Raw genomic sequence first — 16661 nt, 5'->3', positions numbered from 1 at the left:
ACTATTACATTGTTCTGGTTTTGAATTTCTTCCAAGAATCTGTTTGATTTGAATTTTTTTTTTTTTTTTTTTAATTCAAAATGTATATTGTTCACATTTCTCAGACAATTCATCTGATTCATCACCTGACATATCCTATCCCTTATCACTGGACCATATTGGATAGGTTGAACGACATTGATGTCATTTTTCTATGGCCTATGTTATGCTTTTAATCTCAGTTGATAGCAGACATGGCGAAATATAATTAGTTGTGAAGCCCTCCTTTATAACACTGCATTAATAAATTCAACATTCCACGCCATAATGTTAACTTTTATTAAAAGACAGTTTTAAAAAAAAAACTGCACAATTTAAAGTAACATTTAAAAAAAAATTAAAATATTTCTAATGCTGTCCTGCAGCCATTGCTTGGTTCCATGATTTGATAACCTGAAGAGGGAAAGAAGAGGAAAAACTTGTCAAAAGTTTCAATTGCATGCTTAAACTAAATGATTCACTTGTTATTGCCTGGCATTAAGCATTCAGATGCATCTATACTGTAACAACAAAATTCCCACACAAAATAATTTAACAACACAAAATAATAATAACAAATATATTTAAAATAAATACTTGCAGCACACATCAATTAAGCTATAAGTTAGCTTACCATTTCAAATAGTCTGTCCATCTGCAAACGTGGGTAAAACAGCACAGTCTCATAATAGGAATCAATGTTAAAATGTTTGCGCAGTTGCTGTTTTAGATGTTCTGTTCTGTTCGACAGTCTTTAACTACCCTAGAGGTAAAGAAAATGATCATTTGGCAACCAACTTTTAATAACGAACCAAAAAATGATAAATCTAATGAAATGAACTCACCTTCCAAGGTCACCAGCCATTTGTATTTGCTGTAACTGTCACAGGTATAAAATCCACCAGTTTATATCCCTGGAAAAAGAATGAACCGACTTAGAACCAAAACAAGGAGCAAAACAAAAAGACATGTAGCCAAGCACAGAAAGATTGAAGTCATAAGTGTCTCATGCACCACTGACACAAAAGACTACTTTTAAAACATAAAATTTAGGTACCGAACCTTACTTAAGACACAGTTGGAAATGTGGTCACTGTGATAGTTCGGCAGTCATGTTTTCACCACAACCACGAAAACAACCAAGCAACAAAATCTTTACACTGTTACCTCATTTTGATGAGCACAAATAATTCACATGAAAGAAAACTAAAATTCTCCTCTTACCTACCAGTCTGGCATGTTAAACACCTTACTTTGGTAGCTGTTTCTCGCTAGTCTTACAACAGCAATCATCTGTTCTCAATAAGACTGCTGGCGATCCCAATAAGCTAGCCTCTCAGCTGGCTCATCCCAATGGCTAGCCTCTCTTCGACGGAGCGCTTCTCAACAGTCTCTTCTCTTTGGCTAGCCTTTAAGCTGGCTCCTTCCTCCTTTGCTGGCACTTCTGACCGTTTACGTGCGAGATTGCCTTCTGGTGGCAATTCAGAGTTGCTAAAAATCCTCTCATGGATTTCATTCACCACAGGAACTCAAACAAAGAAGCATCATTTGTCCAAAAGATGAACTACGTGCTACCCACATGTTGCACAATACAAAAACACTAGAACGTGTGCTAGGCCCAATTATAAAAGTAAATGAGCAAGCTGATTAAGGTTTAGCTGAAGCTAAATTTGTTAATGCAATCTGATTACTGCCACTTCACATGGAAGTTGAAACGGACCAACATTATATTAATTATGCAGCAACCAAGGCTTATAGCTTTCAATGTGTCTTTAGGGTAAAGCTACAAAAGACAGAGATACCCAACGGCATCAGAATACGCTGTGGGTCCGTTGCGTGAAACACAATCATGCAACTGGGCGAGTACTGAAGAACATCATTTACCAAATCAAAACACTGACGAATGCAATTAAATAAAAAAACTGGAGCGGTTTATTTAATCTTGATTGGTGACTGTTTACATTTAAAAAAAGAAAAAGAAAGAAAAGCAAAAGACAGACACCCTACTGGTTCAAGAGAAAAGCCAACACAACAATTAAACCCTGCATAAAACCTCATTGGAATGCTTTGCACTTCACAGACAAAAAAAGGGAAAACTACAAACTAGTAAATGTCTTCCAGGACAAGAGTACTTTTGAAACGTTCCTTTTTTTCTTGTTTTTTTTTTTTTTTTTTACAACTTCAAGACCCCCAACCCCATTCCCACATGATTTTCCTCCCCTATTGAACTCGTTCTCTTCGCGTGGCAGACGTTAAAATCGCCACCACGCTGCTTGGCTGGGCAGATCTAGGTGTAAACCTGCTTGCTTCTCTCCTTTCCCTGTCATCTCTCTCTGGCTCTCCTCTAAGTACTGTGGCCTGTTGGACAATACGGAACATAAATTCAGTTACACTTTGCAACCTTGCTTTGTCGTTATCAAGAGCTGAACTGGAGGGGAATGAGTAGTAGTAGCACAGAAGCAAACCTTCAGGTCAGCTAAGACTGCATGGTTAGGACAATGAGGATGAGTTTGCATGTGCTGCAGCCAGAAGATTTGGAGAGCAACTCAAATCAACATTCGTCTGATACTGAATCTTAGCTTAACAAGATTTGAAGGTTTGCTGCTGGATCCCCTGCACTGAAAACTCAATGGTTTTACTCATTTACCGACCAATTGAAGAGTGATTAGGGGCTAACATTTACATAGGTTACGCATCTTATGAGATGTTTGGATGAGCTAAAACAAACTAATGGCTAACTTCAGAGCCCTTTTCCATAAGCGGGGCAGTTCCTTACCCTGGAGTCTAAAACCTTCGCCCGCCAGAGCTGCCTCCATAACCACCACTGGAGCCTCCTCCATAACCACCTATAAAAAGAAGTATGATCGAGCTATGACAAAATTTCAATCATAATAGTTCCATTATTGATACTTTTGTAACTTCAAAACATCCCAACTTAGAGCCCTACACCGTGTCCTAACCACATGCGACACGTGGTAAAAGGTATCTTTTCCATTTTAACCAGACTTTTTGTCTGAACTAGCCTCGACGGCAATGTGAAAGGAACGACAGGGGATTCTCTTTTAAAAGTGGTTTGTATTTCTGCGACGTCCCTGCTGGAACAACAACATACAAAGTATGACAATGATAATATCAGGTACTGATTAAATTCTTTTAACATTAAATAAAGCAGATAAAGTGAGTTTGACTATCATTTAGTGTGACCTTTAGAGCCATACTCAAAGTGTCAATGGATAATTCACCTCAGATACTGAAAATAAAGGAAACAAAAACAAACAAGTGTATTCTATGACAAAGATGTTTTCAGTCACTCATTACGTTTTTTTTAATAATGCTAAAATAATGTAACATTTGAATTTGATAATGTGCGAGTGCAGTGCGCTTGCTGAAAGAGCTCCGCCCACACCAATTCTTCTGATTGGCTGTGATTTTTGACTGATTTTGTCATGTCCTGTAGTTGCGTCTCGTCTGCTGTAGACGGACAAATTGCCTGTTGCTGGAATTTTATCGCATCTGATTAAAACACGGAGTTAATGCAACAGTTTGAATTCAAATATAATGTTATCATACCATGTACAACTCTAAAATATTCACTCACCACCATATGGGCCACCGCCGCCGCTCCTTCCACCACCTCCGTAGTTTCCTCCCTTCATTGGGCCATAGTTAGAGGAAGACTGGTTGTAGTTGCCAAAGTCATTGTAGTCTCCACCACCTCCACCTCCAAAGTTGCCTGCGAAAAATTTCAAAGGATCAATGAATTTTTTTTGCTACAGAAGCAGTATTTTTTTACACTATATACTTAGTATTAAAATTTAAAACAAGAGTTGCTGAGTAAACCTAAAAAAAAAACAAAAAAAAACAACAACAACAAGATAACTGACCTCCTCCAAAGTTGCCTCCACCACCATTGTTGTAGTTATCATAGCCGCCACCGCCGCCACCATAGCCTCCACCCTGGTTTCCATAGCCACCACCGCCGCCGCCGCCACCTCCATAACCGCGGTTACCACCATAATTAGGTCCGCCTCCACCATAGCCGCCTGATAAACAGATGGGAGATAAATCAAACATCATCATGGAAGCACTGTTTAATTGTCAAGTGTAACGTGAATCACATTTTTTAAAGCCTATTGATTTACCATTCCCTCCGTAGCCATTATATCCACCATCACCTCCTCCATAACCTCCTCTTCCTCCACCGCCTCCTCCTCCTCCATAGCCACCTACAAATGAAAAACATTTCAAAATTAAAAACTCATGAAGAACACCGTAGACCAGTAGTTCTCAAACAGGTGGGTCAGTGTACCACAGAATTTGTCCTTACAACCTAAATAACCTTTTCCAATTATTCCATGAAATATGCATGGTACAAAATTGTATTTTAAAATGTTAAGATTAAGGACTAATTAGGGTTGTCGCGATAACCACAATACCACAGGAGGAATGCAAGCAACCGCAATGTTCATGTTTTCTTTTTTCATAAGGCTACGCCCTTCTCGCTTTACAATTCATGCATGTGTATTGAATGTCAAGTTAATAATGATATCAAGTGAAGAATCCAATTTTTTCCACCAGCTGGCTCCTTACTAATTAAGAATCTTTGTACCATTGTGATTTGTACATAGGCTCCGTAGAATTGCACTAACCAAGCCTAAACAGACAGCGAGTTTAATGACTCAAAGACACTCCCTTGCTGCCACCTAGTGCCATAATGTAACCGCTCTGGGGTGCGTTTCCCGTATAACAATGTAACTCGCTGCTTCACCACCATAGTACTATGCATCGTTGAGCAAATCAACTACCTAGTCACAACTGTTTCCCGAAACCATATTGTTGCAAACCTGTTCAGCCACGTTGGTTATTGATGTCACGCAGGTGGTGGAATAATAACTTCTTTAAATTTATCCATTTGAGATCGAATTAATGCTAGATTTTTGCTATAAATTAATGCCATGTCATCTGAGGGCTAATTCTCATTTTTCTCAGTTATTTTGCTGTATTTCCAGATTCAATCATAGGCTCGTTCTTATGTACTAGATCATGTACACACATGCGCACTCTTCAAAAACGGTGCTTTAAATCTCTTGACATACAGTAAGATATAGATTGTACTGAATGTCAGCTTGCTTATTTTGCTCAAGATAAGGATTTATTAAGTCCACATTTCATAAAAACAAGAAACTGTGTTTCTAACCACAGATCGAGAGCTGTCGTTCCAACCATGCAACTTTGCAATGCTGTTTGTGAATGTTCGTTGGAACTATGGTTTCAGGAAACACAGACTCGTGGAACTGTGCTGATAACAACGGAACTTGTGACCATAGTTGGCTAACGATGCTTTTGGGAAACGCACCCAATTAGTTTCAGTTTTATTGGTTACGGATTATGTTCTCGTTTGTTGCTATAGCTATGTATTAGCTTCACATGTGTCTAGTTTACTTTCCTTTGTTTATACCCCAGTTTATATAGCCCTGCTTTTCAGTTGTTCTTGGTCAGTTCTTGTTTATGCATTGTGTGGTTTGCGCTGTTCTCCATCGTGTTCATTCAGTGTGTTTGGATTATAATCACGATATTTAGCCACTCAAAATCACTGTTAGGGAAATTCCTTCCCTGTGACAGCACTAGAACTAATTTTGTACAATTATTCACATTTAAGGATGTGCTCAATTGTATTTTGAGAAAATGTGTGTGTGTACTTTAAATTTTTTGTTTACTAAAGTAATATTTGGGGGGAAAAAAAAAAAAAAGTTGAAGAATCTCTGCTATAGAGCACTACAATTACAAAATAAAAATAAGAACATATGCAAAACGGTACCTCCTCCATATCCACCTCCTCTGCCAAAGTTTCCGCCACCACCCCCTCGCCCACCTAAGATGGGTTTTATGAAAGATGTTTTTAGTCAGAATAAAACATCACAGAGCTACGCGACACAGCTAAAATAAAAAAAGGTTGACTCTGAGGTACATTTTATTTGCATTGAGGTATATTTTACTGCATTCCATTTCCAGTGAGTAATTCTCACCTCGTGGATTCATTGAGACTCTGTTCATTTCCTCTCTGGACAGAGCTTTCCTGACTTCACAGTTGTGTCCATTCACCGTATGGTACTTCTGAACTGTGGGAAAAAGAAAAACAAAAAGAAAAAATTGAGAATGTTTAAAAGAAATATATTAATATAAAAAACTGCTGACACACACATGAGTGGCAGTCACTTACTGACAATCCTGTCAACAGAGTCATGGTCATCAAATGTTATGAAGGCGAAACCCCTCCTCTTATCACTGTTCTTCTCTGTCATGATGTTCACTTCTTCAATTTTACCAAACTGGCCGAAATATTCCCGCAAGTGTTCCTCATCCGTGTCTTCTTTGATTCCGCCCACAAAAATCTTTTTAACAGTGGAGTGAGCGCCTGGTTTGGACGAGTCCTGAAATCAGCGTAAGAGCAATTATTCAAATGCATATAGAAGACAAAAACCCATTGTTATTAGTCTACAAATTTCACTAGAATTTTTATATATGACAGCGATTTTTAAACTGTTAGTGGTAAACAGTTTTTTTTTTTTAAATTGGAAAAAATGTATATTTTACATAATATATATATATATATATATATATATATATATATATTGCCAAAAGTGATGTTCAAACTATAAAAACTGACATCTTCAATAATATTCAAATATTTAAAAAAAAAAGAAAAAAAAAAAAGTGTTAAATATTTTTTAATGCATATTGCATAGTGCTTGGAGTCAATTGTGTTATCTGTGATAATGCAAAGAAACGCCAAATTGTGCGACTTAATTGTTGGCCAGGCTGTCAAACAAAGAAATTATGAACATGCAAAAATAAGAGAGAACCAACAAAATATCAATACCCGATTATGTTGTAGTCAATGTATGCTTTTCCTGTGAGCTTGGTTTTCCTGGGTTTTTTTTTTTTTATATAGTAGAACAAAATATGTAGCTGTAGTTTGCCTTTTTTTTTTTTTTTTCTCCAGATAAATACCTTAACCAAGTTTAGTGTTTTGTTCGTCTCTCATATTTAAAATATTTAAAAAACAAATATACAAATATTTTCCTCATATTTGATGGTATACATCTCCTTCAGACATCACTTTTAGCCACTACTGTGTGTGTGTGTATAGGCCTAATTTATATATTATATATATATATATATATAAAAAGAGAGAAAGAGATTTTTAGTGGTAATTACCAGAATGTTCAATTTTATTTTATAAAAACTGGAATACTGGTTGTGCGTGTAACATTTCTCAGAATACACACAACAAAAACAACCTACTTCTCTAGAAACTGCCCTCTTGGGTTCAACAGCTCTTCCATCCACTTTGTGCGGACGAGCGTCCATCGCTGCATCCACCTCACCTACCGAACTGTAGGTCACAAACCCAAAACCCCTCGACCTCTTTGTGTTGGGGTCCCTCATCACCTATGAGTAGAGATGGGTTAAGCAGCTGGTTTCAGAGCCTGCTCTCACTCATTAGCATGTGAATGCACGCAGATGGACTCACCACACAGTCTGTAAGAGTTCCCCATTGCTCGAAATGGGCCCTTAGACTCTCATCTGTTGTCTCGAAACTGAGACCCCCGATAAAGAGCTTTCGGAGCTGCTCAGGCTCACGGGGGGTCTGTTGCTGTGAGAAACAAAACCATTAGAGTAAATATGTGTAATAACAACGCTACGAACAACTCTGCATTTGTTTACATAATCAAACAGAAACAGCATATCTATTTAATCAGGTATCTTGGCGTTTTCCCGTATTGCAATTACACAATCCTAATGAACACCAAAAAACTATTGTCTTTAGAGAAAAGAAGCAAATTGAACCATCTTGTTTACTCATCCACATCAAAATCGCCACTGCTGGGCGCGCTGCCGATGTTGTTTCGATTTGTGGTGCACGAGCGCATCGTGCGGCCTACAGCGCCACCACAAATAAAATGGATTTTCAAAAAGCCGACGGTAAAATAGATGTACACAAACAAAAACAGTGATCTTTATAAAGCCAAAATGAATGCAGAATGACTGGTCGAAACAATTCGAAATATATATATATGCGTTTCAGCTCGTGCATCGTTACGAGCCGCTGCTGCGAACAAAGAAACGAGTTGAAGCCGAGAAGAAACGGGGGTTTAATCATGAATTCATCTTTCCAAATAAATTAATTTGCTCTTTTGCATTTTCATTTATAACAACCACAGAAAACTTCGCAGTTATAATGTAATCTGAAATCTACAAGCATAATATATCGGGAGGGTTTTTTACCTCTTTGGACATGGCGGTCTCCCAGTGACTGACAGCAGACCTCGCACAGTCTCGCAGGGAATGTACGCAGCCGCTCGCGGGCTGCACGTCGTGAGGTCACTATGCGTCGTTACGTCATATGCCAGGGCTGGACTACGTCCGCTTTGTTCTTTCAAGTGGGAAAATGGCGAATGGGATGAACTTAGGCCTACTGTTTTTTTATTTTATTTTATTAAACTTCAAACAAACAAAGTCAATGTACAGTCAAAACTGCAATAATACATATATGCATAGAAGAACATACAACCAGAGGGGTAGGCTAAACATTATGTAAATATTTGGGACAAAACATGTCCTATTCACAAAAGCCCTCTTTTTTAAAAAATAAATTAATTAATTAATCAAAGTAAAAATACTTAAAAAGTTACATCGAAAAGGAGATCTGGATACATTCATTGCTTTTATTTTTAAATAATTTTGTTCGCATTATTTTAAATACATGCTCTATACTTGGAAAATACATGTAGGCCTAATTTAGCCTGTCCTCAGCAGTGGTCACACTGTAAAATTGCCAGACAAAGTGTTTAAAAATGCAACAAATTCAAAAATATACATTTAAATTGAAAGGCAGAGATCTGTAATATATCAAACAATATAAAAAGTAAGTCTTGAATTATATTTTCCATAAAAATGCCTATCAAAGTTGTCCTCACTTTGCGTCAATTCCGTCAGAATTTTTTTTATAATTCTGAATAAATCAGGCAGTGTCATGGTCATCTTTAACTCTGAGGACCCCTTTCCTTTTTCCTGCTCATTGTGGATCTCACAGTAGGACACAAAATCCTGGAAGTTTTATATTTTTTTATATTACAAACTTTTGACTTTTGAAGTCTCTGCAGTCACAGCTTTAACATGTCAACTCCATCATCCCGGTGTAATTGTTTCTGTAAATAGTTGTGGGATAAATCTGGGCATTTTGATATGTTTATTAAGGCAGCTACAACTGAGAGAGAAAACAAAATTGCTCCACTGTACAACACGTGGTTAAGGTGGAAAAATATTCCATTTTCTCAACTCCGTCAGACGTCAACTCCATCAGGTTTTATGTCTGATGGTTGACAAGTGCTCTCAAAAAGTCTATATAATGTGATTTAATACGTTTTTTTTTTTTTTTTTTGCGTATGGGGAAATTTTTTCTAATGTTGATTCTGCCTATTAGCTGCATTAGAGACCTTTGTCTATAAATATATCAGTTTAAAAATAATGTATTATTAAATAATAAAAACTAACTTCTAAAACAAGTTTTGTCCCTAATCTCAAGAATCAGTGATAGTTGCTTTCTTATTATGCGAGTGAAAAATATATGCTCTATTTGAATTTCCTTTTCAAGAACCAAAACAAAGGTTGGGTTTTACTGTACTTACATTTATGTATAAGAAATTTAGCAAAAATTAAAATTTATCATATAGTAGGCCTATTCTTTCCTTTTATTTAAGGGGATAAACCTAAATATAAAAGTGGGGTCAATGTTATCAATTATAAATCTAGTCAAATCTTACATGAGCACAATGCCAAAATAAATGAAACAAGGTTTCAGGCAATGTATTAAACAAAACAACAACAACAACAACAACAACAACAACAAAAAACAGTTCAAATCAATATCCTTTTTAAATTTAACAAGAAAATGATTTACTGGGTAGCAGACTAATCTTGACAGTCAGTTTTACACAACAAAACTCTACCTTTTAGGGACAAATCCCTCAAAAGCCAATGATTCAACTTTGCCTTAGTCTTAGAATGGAATCAAAATTTATCTTTTACATCTAGCTTTTTGATCTTTCGAGATAACGATCCCCAAGTATGTCACAGACTAAGGCCAGAAGCTTTAGAAAAGGCATGTACTTTAAAAGCAGCTGGGACCTGATGATGATCTTTCAGGAACAGTGCAGTGCAAATATCATCTGCTAATATTATAAGATCCCTGCCAGCAACAGATATACCTTTTAAATGACTTGATTTGTTTGTTTGTTTGTTTATAAAGCACAGTTAAAACAACACAAGGTTGTGCTGTACAATAGAAACCAGTAAAAGGAAGACCAACAGCACAGTAGGAAAAAGAGTAATAAATAATTAAGCAAGTAAAACAAACATCATAGCAAAGAACGAGACCCACTTTGTTTACTCAGTGTGTTGAGCCAAAGGCTAACTCTAGTAAATACAATTTCAAATTTCTTTTAAAAGAGCCCATAGGTAAAAGTCTAAGATATAAAGGCAAGTTATTCCAACGCTTTGGGGCCACCACCGAAAATGCCTGGTCACCACTGATTTTTAATTTAGTCCTAGGGACATCTAGAATCATCTGGTTTGATGACCTTAGATTCCTTTGAGGTTTATGTAAATGCAAAAGATAAATTAAATAAGAGGGAGCCATATTGTGTAAGACTTTATATACTAAGATAAGTAATTTAAAATTGACCCTGTAGTGGATTGGAAGCCAATGTAAAGTAGTTAAGATAGGTGTTATATGCTGGTGTTGAACACCCATCAGCAATCTAGCAGCAGCATTCTGCACCAACTGCAAGCGAGTTAACAGCGATTGGCTCACACCCGCATACAAAGAATTACAGTAGTCCAATCTTACAAAAATAAAGGCATGAATAATCTTTTCAAGATTGCTAGGTGACAGAAATGATTTTACCGGTAATCTCAATTAAAAGAAACAAGACTTAAACACCGAGTTTTTGTTTATCAAATTTCAGAGAGGCATTGAACTGAACCCCAAGATTCTTAACTACCGATTTACAGAAAGGAGTCAAGTTCCCCAAATCAGAGAGGACTTGAGATTCAGAGTTTCCAAACCAAATAACCTCGGTCTTACTTTTGTTTAAATTTAAAAAATTTGCGTACATCCATAATTTGACTTCATGCAGACAATTTAGTAGAGATGAAATTGTGCTCTTCTCCTGTTTCCGTAAAGGTAGATACACCTGAATAGTCAGCAAAACAGTGAAAAGAAACACTCGTGCCTTTTAAAAATAGAACCTAAGGGCAGCATATACAGTAAGAACAAAATTTGACCAAGAATTGAACCCTGGGGAACACCATAATTCAATGGAGCAGATTTAGAATAAGACTGACTCATATTAACTGAAAAGGTCCTATTAGAATGAAATGATCTGAACCACTCAAGAGCCATGCCTCAAATACCCACAGTCTTTTCTAAATGAGTAATAAGAATATTGTGATCAATAGTATCAAATGCTGCCCTTAGATCTAGTAAAATTAAAAATCAGAGTCACCAGAGTCAAATGAAGTTAAAATGTCATTTAATACTTTTTAGCAGAGCCGTCTCTGTGCTGTGGTTTGCTTTAAATCCAGATTGAAACTTTTCAAAGATATCATTTTAAACTAGAAAAGCCTGTAATTGATTTAAAACAGCCTTTTCTAAGACCTTAGATAAAAAAGGTAATTTAGAAATGGGACGGTAGTTTGATAAAACACTCAGATCTAAATTTTATTTTTTCAAAAGGGGCTCTACAATGGCATGTTTAAAACTTGCAGGAACTACTCCTGCTGTAACATAAATATTCATAAGCTGAGTACAGAAAAAAATAAATAAATATATATATATATATATATATATATATAAAAGGGAAAAAAAAGGTAAGGGGAAATGGGACAGCCTTGTCTAATGCCACGTTTTAAATAAAATCTAGAGGATGAACCACCTTTAAGTTTAACAGAGCAGTTTGCATATTGTTTTTATAGCTTTATAGAAAATGTCTCCAAACCCAAATTTTTATGACCTAAAAATAAAAGCATGCTCCACTGTGTCGAACACTTTATAAGAATCTAAGAAAAGAATAAAACCATCATCATTACTTAAATGTGAGTATCCCAACAAGTCTAAGACTAATCTTATATTATTTGAAATGTCTTTTCTTTAAAATGCCAGATCTATAAGGGGGTCCATAACTGACTTGATTCTATATTTTCAAAGATTAAGGCAAAGATTTTATAATCATTATTTAATAGAGAAATATAGTTCTCAAGTTATCTAACAACAATGGGTCTAGGATGAACGTACTGCCGCCTAACATATGCTATTATGTGTGCTCAGAGAACTTAGACTATTTTTTGGGGTTATTTTACATTTAAGTCGTGAAGGCAATCCAAAAGCAAGCATAAATTCACCATGAAATCAAAATGAACAACTGTTATTTTTTTTATGAAATATTGCAGTATTAAAAATTATTGATCCATGCACATCATAAAATAATAATAATAATAATAATAATAATAATAATAATTTGTAAAGTTAAGAAATCATGGCTTTTACAACCTATTTTACTATAAAGCTGATGTCAGCCAAAAATTTCATAGGCAGAGTTATCACAGTGAAAGATGACCAAGACAAACCTTTTTTTTTTCTTTGTAATAATTTGCAATAATTTGCATTGTGCACAATATAGAATACAATTCAATTCTGATTTCATGTTGGCTTTAATTTGACTCAAAGTTTCACAGAGTTCAAGGCCATGTTAACAATACAGAATATAGCTATAGAATGTAACTTTAATGCGCTTTTGTAGTCAGTCATTGCTTTTAACTGAGTAATTTTTACAGTACCATTCAAAAGTTTTTGAAAGAAATTAATGCCTTTATTCAGCAAGCAATGAGACATAACTTGATCAAAAGTGACAGTAAATACATTTGTATGAAAAGATTTATACTTCAAATAAATGTTCTTTTGAACTTCGTATTCATCAAAGAATCCTGAAAAAAAATCTGTCAGTTTCCTCAAAAATATTAAGTAGCAAAACCTGTTTTAAACATTGTAATAATAAGAAATGTTTCTTGAGCATCAAATCTACTGATTGATCAGTACTGAATACAGTACATCATTGATCTACTGAATGATTTCTGAAGGTTCATGTGACACTAAAGACTGGAGTAATGATGCTGAAAATTCAGCTTCGATCACAGGAATAAATTACATTATATATTCAATTGTAATAATATTTCACAATATCACTGTTTTTTTCTGTATTTTTGATCACATATATACAGTCTTGGTGAGCAGAAGAGACTTCTTTCAAAAACATTAACAAATCTTACTGACCCTCAAAATTGTGAACGGTAGTATTTGATCCAGTTGCTGCTTTTTCATTCCTTTTGTTTGGATAAATATTTCTGTTTCTTTTTATCTTTGACTGTCAAAAAACAAACAAACAAAAAAACTTACTGTGTTGAAGATGTATTGAAAAAAACATGTGTGCTGCTATTGAGGTTGATACGGGTAGGTTAGAGACAGGTGTAGTGGTATTGGTTGGTTCAAGAGTTGGCGCAATTACAGAATTTAAGCTACATGCAGGTATTTTAAAATATAAGTACAATGTAAAAACATGTATGTACAATAAATGCAATGTATCAAATGATTAATTTAAGTGTTATTACATAGTACTTATAGACACTTAATTTAATATAAGTGGAAACACTTCTGTGGTTTTCTGATCCTAACTTTGTTGTTATTAGCCACACACTGGATCAAATAACCTCAACCTTTAAACCACAAGAGAAAAACACAAGCCAAACTGCAGTGGATGTTTTCACCCGTTTTCCTTCTTCATGTTTCCTCCAGATCCCCAGCAGCAATGCAGCACTCATTAAGAGGCTCTGCTTCCTGACAGATATATTGCCTTCTCCATGCCATTGGCTGCCAACGCGACGTGTGATTTAATGCTTGCCACCTATTGGCTGAGCTCTGACAGGGAAATTTACTGACATACTGTGATTTGCTGTTGGGCCTCTTTGAGATGAATTATGCCATTGGCGCTGATAGGACACAGAAGCTGTGTCAGATTACAGCCATAAAACTAAAGGGAGGGAAACAGAGGTATGAAAGTGTTCTATAGAGAGAAAGAGACAAAGTAATTTCAGTGTCACTTCACAGGGAATAGCATATGACTATCACAGTTACTGTGAGGATGTTGTTCCCATTTAGACACTTGTTAGCAACTGCCTTTTTCAAGACAAAACAAGCTTCAGAAAAATCAGAAGGGGGTTTTGCTGATGTATTTCATGATGTAGATTAAAACATGAACATACTGTATATTGAGTTTGTGTTCACCACAGTCCTTACTTCAGGGATTTAACCAAAACCCATTTGAAAAACCCATTGCTGGTTGGAACTTGAAGGAACTTATGAAAACATTGAATGTAGGGAGAACAAGTCATCAGTACACATTACACGTAACACAAGTTACGTAATCAGATTACTTTTTTTAAAGTAATGCATTACTTGTGAATTTCCAACAAAATATCTGAGTTACTTTTTCAAATAAGTAATGCCTTTTCCTATTTATTGACTGACAGCTCTCCTGTCCTCATGTTGAGAGAAATTGGGAGTAAGTGCAGAGGCGTTGTGTGCGCTGTGTGAACGTTTGCATTTACTTATCTCACTTGGACAAAAACTGTATTTCTTGTTTGTTCATTTGTGCGTATTTTTTAAGTAAGGCCCTGTCTCAAATGGAACCCTAAGCCCTCATGATCTTTCTCAGAGTCCACACTTTCATGACGTAATGCCGCTTGGACTGTTGAGTAGAAGCCTGCTGTGGAGCTCGCTTCAATGCAGGCTTGGTAAAAGTGCACATCGAGGGCGCATATCGACCACTTGTGACCGCACTTCTGAAACCTAAAATGACAAATGGGTCACCCTAGACTCAACGGACACGTGATCTCTTCATCACAGCACCTGTTATTGGGTGGGATATATTAGACAGCAAGTAAACATTTTGTCCTCAAAGTTGATGTGTTAGAAGCAGGAAAAATGGGCAAGCATAAGGATTTGAGTGAGTTTGACAAGGGCCAAATTGTGATGGCTAGACGACTGGGTCAGAGCATCTCTAAAACTGCAGCTCTTGTGGGGTGTTCCCGGTCTGCAGTGGTCAGGATCTATCAAAAGTGGTCCAAGGAAGGAACAGTGGTGAACCGGAGACAGGGTCATGGGCGGCCAAGGCTCATTGATGCATGTGGGGAGTGAAGTCTGGCCCGTGTGGTCCAATCCAACAGACGAGCTACTGTAGCTCAAATTACTCAAGAAGTTAATGCTGGTTCTGATAGAAAGGTGTCAGAATCCACAGTGCATCGCAGTTTGTTGCGTATGGGGCTGCATAGCCGCGGACCAGTCAAGGTGCCCATGTTGACCCCTGTCCACCGCCGAAAGCGCCAGCAGTGGGCACGTGAGCATCAGAATTGGACCACGGAGCAATGGAAGAAGGTGGCCTGGTCTGATGAATCATCACGTGAATGGCTGGGTGCGCTTATCTGGGGAACACATGGCACCAGGATGCACTATGGGAAGAAGGCAAGCCGGTGGAGGCAGTGTGATGCTTTGGGCAATGTTCTGCTGGGAAACCTTGGGTCCTGCCATCCATGTGGATGTTACTTTGACACGTACCACCTACCTAAGCATTGTTGCAAACCATGTACACCCTTTCATGGAAATGGTATTCCCTGGTGGCTGTGGCCTCTTTCAGCAGGATAATGCACCCTGCCACAAAGCAAAAATGGTTCAGGTATGGTTTGAAGAGCACAACAATGAGCTTGAGGTGTTGACTTGGCCTCCAAATTCTCCAGATCTCAATCCAATCGAACATCTGTGGGATTTGCTGAACAAACAAGTCCGATCCATGGAGGCTCCACCTCACAACTTACAGGACTTAAAGGATCTGCTGCTAACATCTTGGTGCAAGATACCACAGCACACCTTCAGGGGTCTAGTGGCGTCCATGCCTCGATGGGTTAGGGATGTTTTGGCAGCAAAAGGGGGACCAACACAATATTAGGAAGACGGTCATAATGTTATGTCTGATCGGTGTATATTATGACAGTAAAAAATTACAGAGGGTTTCTTTAAGACTAGTAAGAGGGAGTGATTTCCGGATGTCAGTTGCTGTAACCTGTTTCATCAGTGAAGATTAAAGATGGAGTTTGCTTTAAAAAACAACATCATTTGAACTCGTACTTAAAAAGATACATTTCAATTGTACCAGCTGATCGTCCACATGCGCCATTGGTGCTTGGACCGATGATTACTGTTTATGGCTATACTGTATTTGTTTTTATATATTTATTATTATTAAAACACAAAGCTGCTCAAGTGGTGAAAAAGCTTTTGTAATTACTAAAGTAAAATTATCCCTTAAATTTTGATGTTTTCCTGCTAAAAAAATAAACGGTGGCTAAAGGGGTACAATATTAAATGTTTAAGGAAAAACACTTTACCTTTTTTCTGATCAGAATTTTACTCCAATTTCTGCCTAAGCAATCCTGCATTAAAAGTAAATACCAAGTAAAATATGAAAACCACA

At 36.8% G+C, this 16661-nt stretch overlaps 1 protein-coding gene across 5 annotated transcripts; it reads right to left on the bottom strand.

Moving 5' to 3' along the window:
- Positions 1 to 294: 294 nt before the first annotated feature.
- hnrnpa1a (heterogeneous nuclear ribonucleoprotein A1a) lies at positions 295 to 8474 on the bottom strand. Of its 5 annotated transcripts, XR_007932543.1 has the most exons (13): positions 8308 to 8474; positions 7553 to 7675; positions 7324 to 7470; positions 6239 to 6449; positions 6045 to 6137; positions 5837 to 5890; positions 4161 to 4244; positions 3903 to 4061; positions 3617 to 3751; positions 2795 to 2864; positions 864 to 932; positions 653 to 781; positions 295 to 432 (listed from the first exon to the last, which is right to left on the bottom strand). XR_007932543.1 is itself a non-coding variant. In XM_051911963.1 (11 exons), the coding sequence occupies exons 1-10, from the start codon at positions 8317 to 8319 to the stop codon at positions 2803 to 2805; spliced, it is 1080 nt and encodes a 359-aa protein (XP_051767923.1). In that variant the 5' UTR covers positions 8320 to 8473; the 3' UTR covers positions 1928 to 2376; positions 2795 to 2802. The 5 variants fall into 5 exon arrangements, 3 of the variants coding, with proteins under 3 accessions (XP_051767923.1, XP_051767920.1, XP_051767921.1); XR_007932544.1 differs by lacking the exon at positions 2795 to 2864; XM_051911963.1 differs by lacking the exons at positions 295 to 432; positions 653 to 781; positions 864 to 932 and adding an exon at positions 1928 to 2376 and having other exon boundaries at positions 8308 to 8473.
- Between the last annotated feature and the right edge of the window lie 8187 nt (positions 8475 to 16661).

Source organism: Ctenopharyngodon idella, chromosome 11 (assembly GCF_019924925.1).
Source record: "Ctenopharyngodon idella isolate HZGC_01 chromosome 11, HZGC01, whole genome shotgun sequence".
Classification (NCBI taxonomy): domain Eukaryota; kingdom Metazoa; phylum Chordata; class Actinopteri; order Cypriniformes; family Xenocyprididae; genus Ctenopharyngodon; species Ctenopharyngodon idella.
The sequence above is the reverse complement of the archived record's forward strand: the minus strand, read 5'-3'. Positions and strand labels throughout refer to the sequence as shown.

Coding starts and splice junctions, on each gene's coding strand:
- hnrnpa1a (XM_051911960.1), bottom strand. Junction 6,450..7,323: donor AGAGGGCAGTTTCTAGAGAA/GTAGGTTGTTTT, acceptor CGCTGATTTCAG/GACTCGTCCAAACCAGGCGC. Junction 3,532..3,616: donor CGGCGGTGGCCCATATGGTG/GTGAGTGAATAT, acceptor TGTTTTAATCAG/ATGCGATAAAATTCCAGCAA.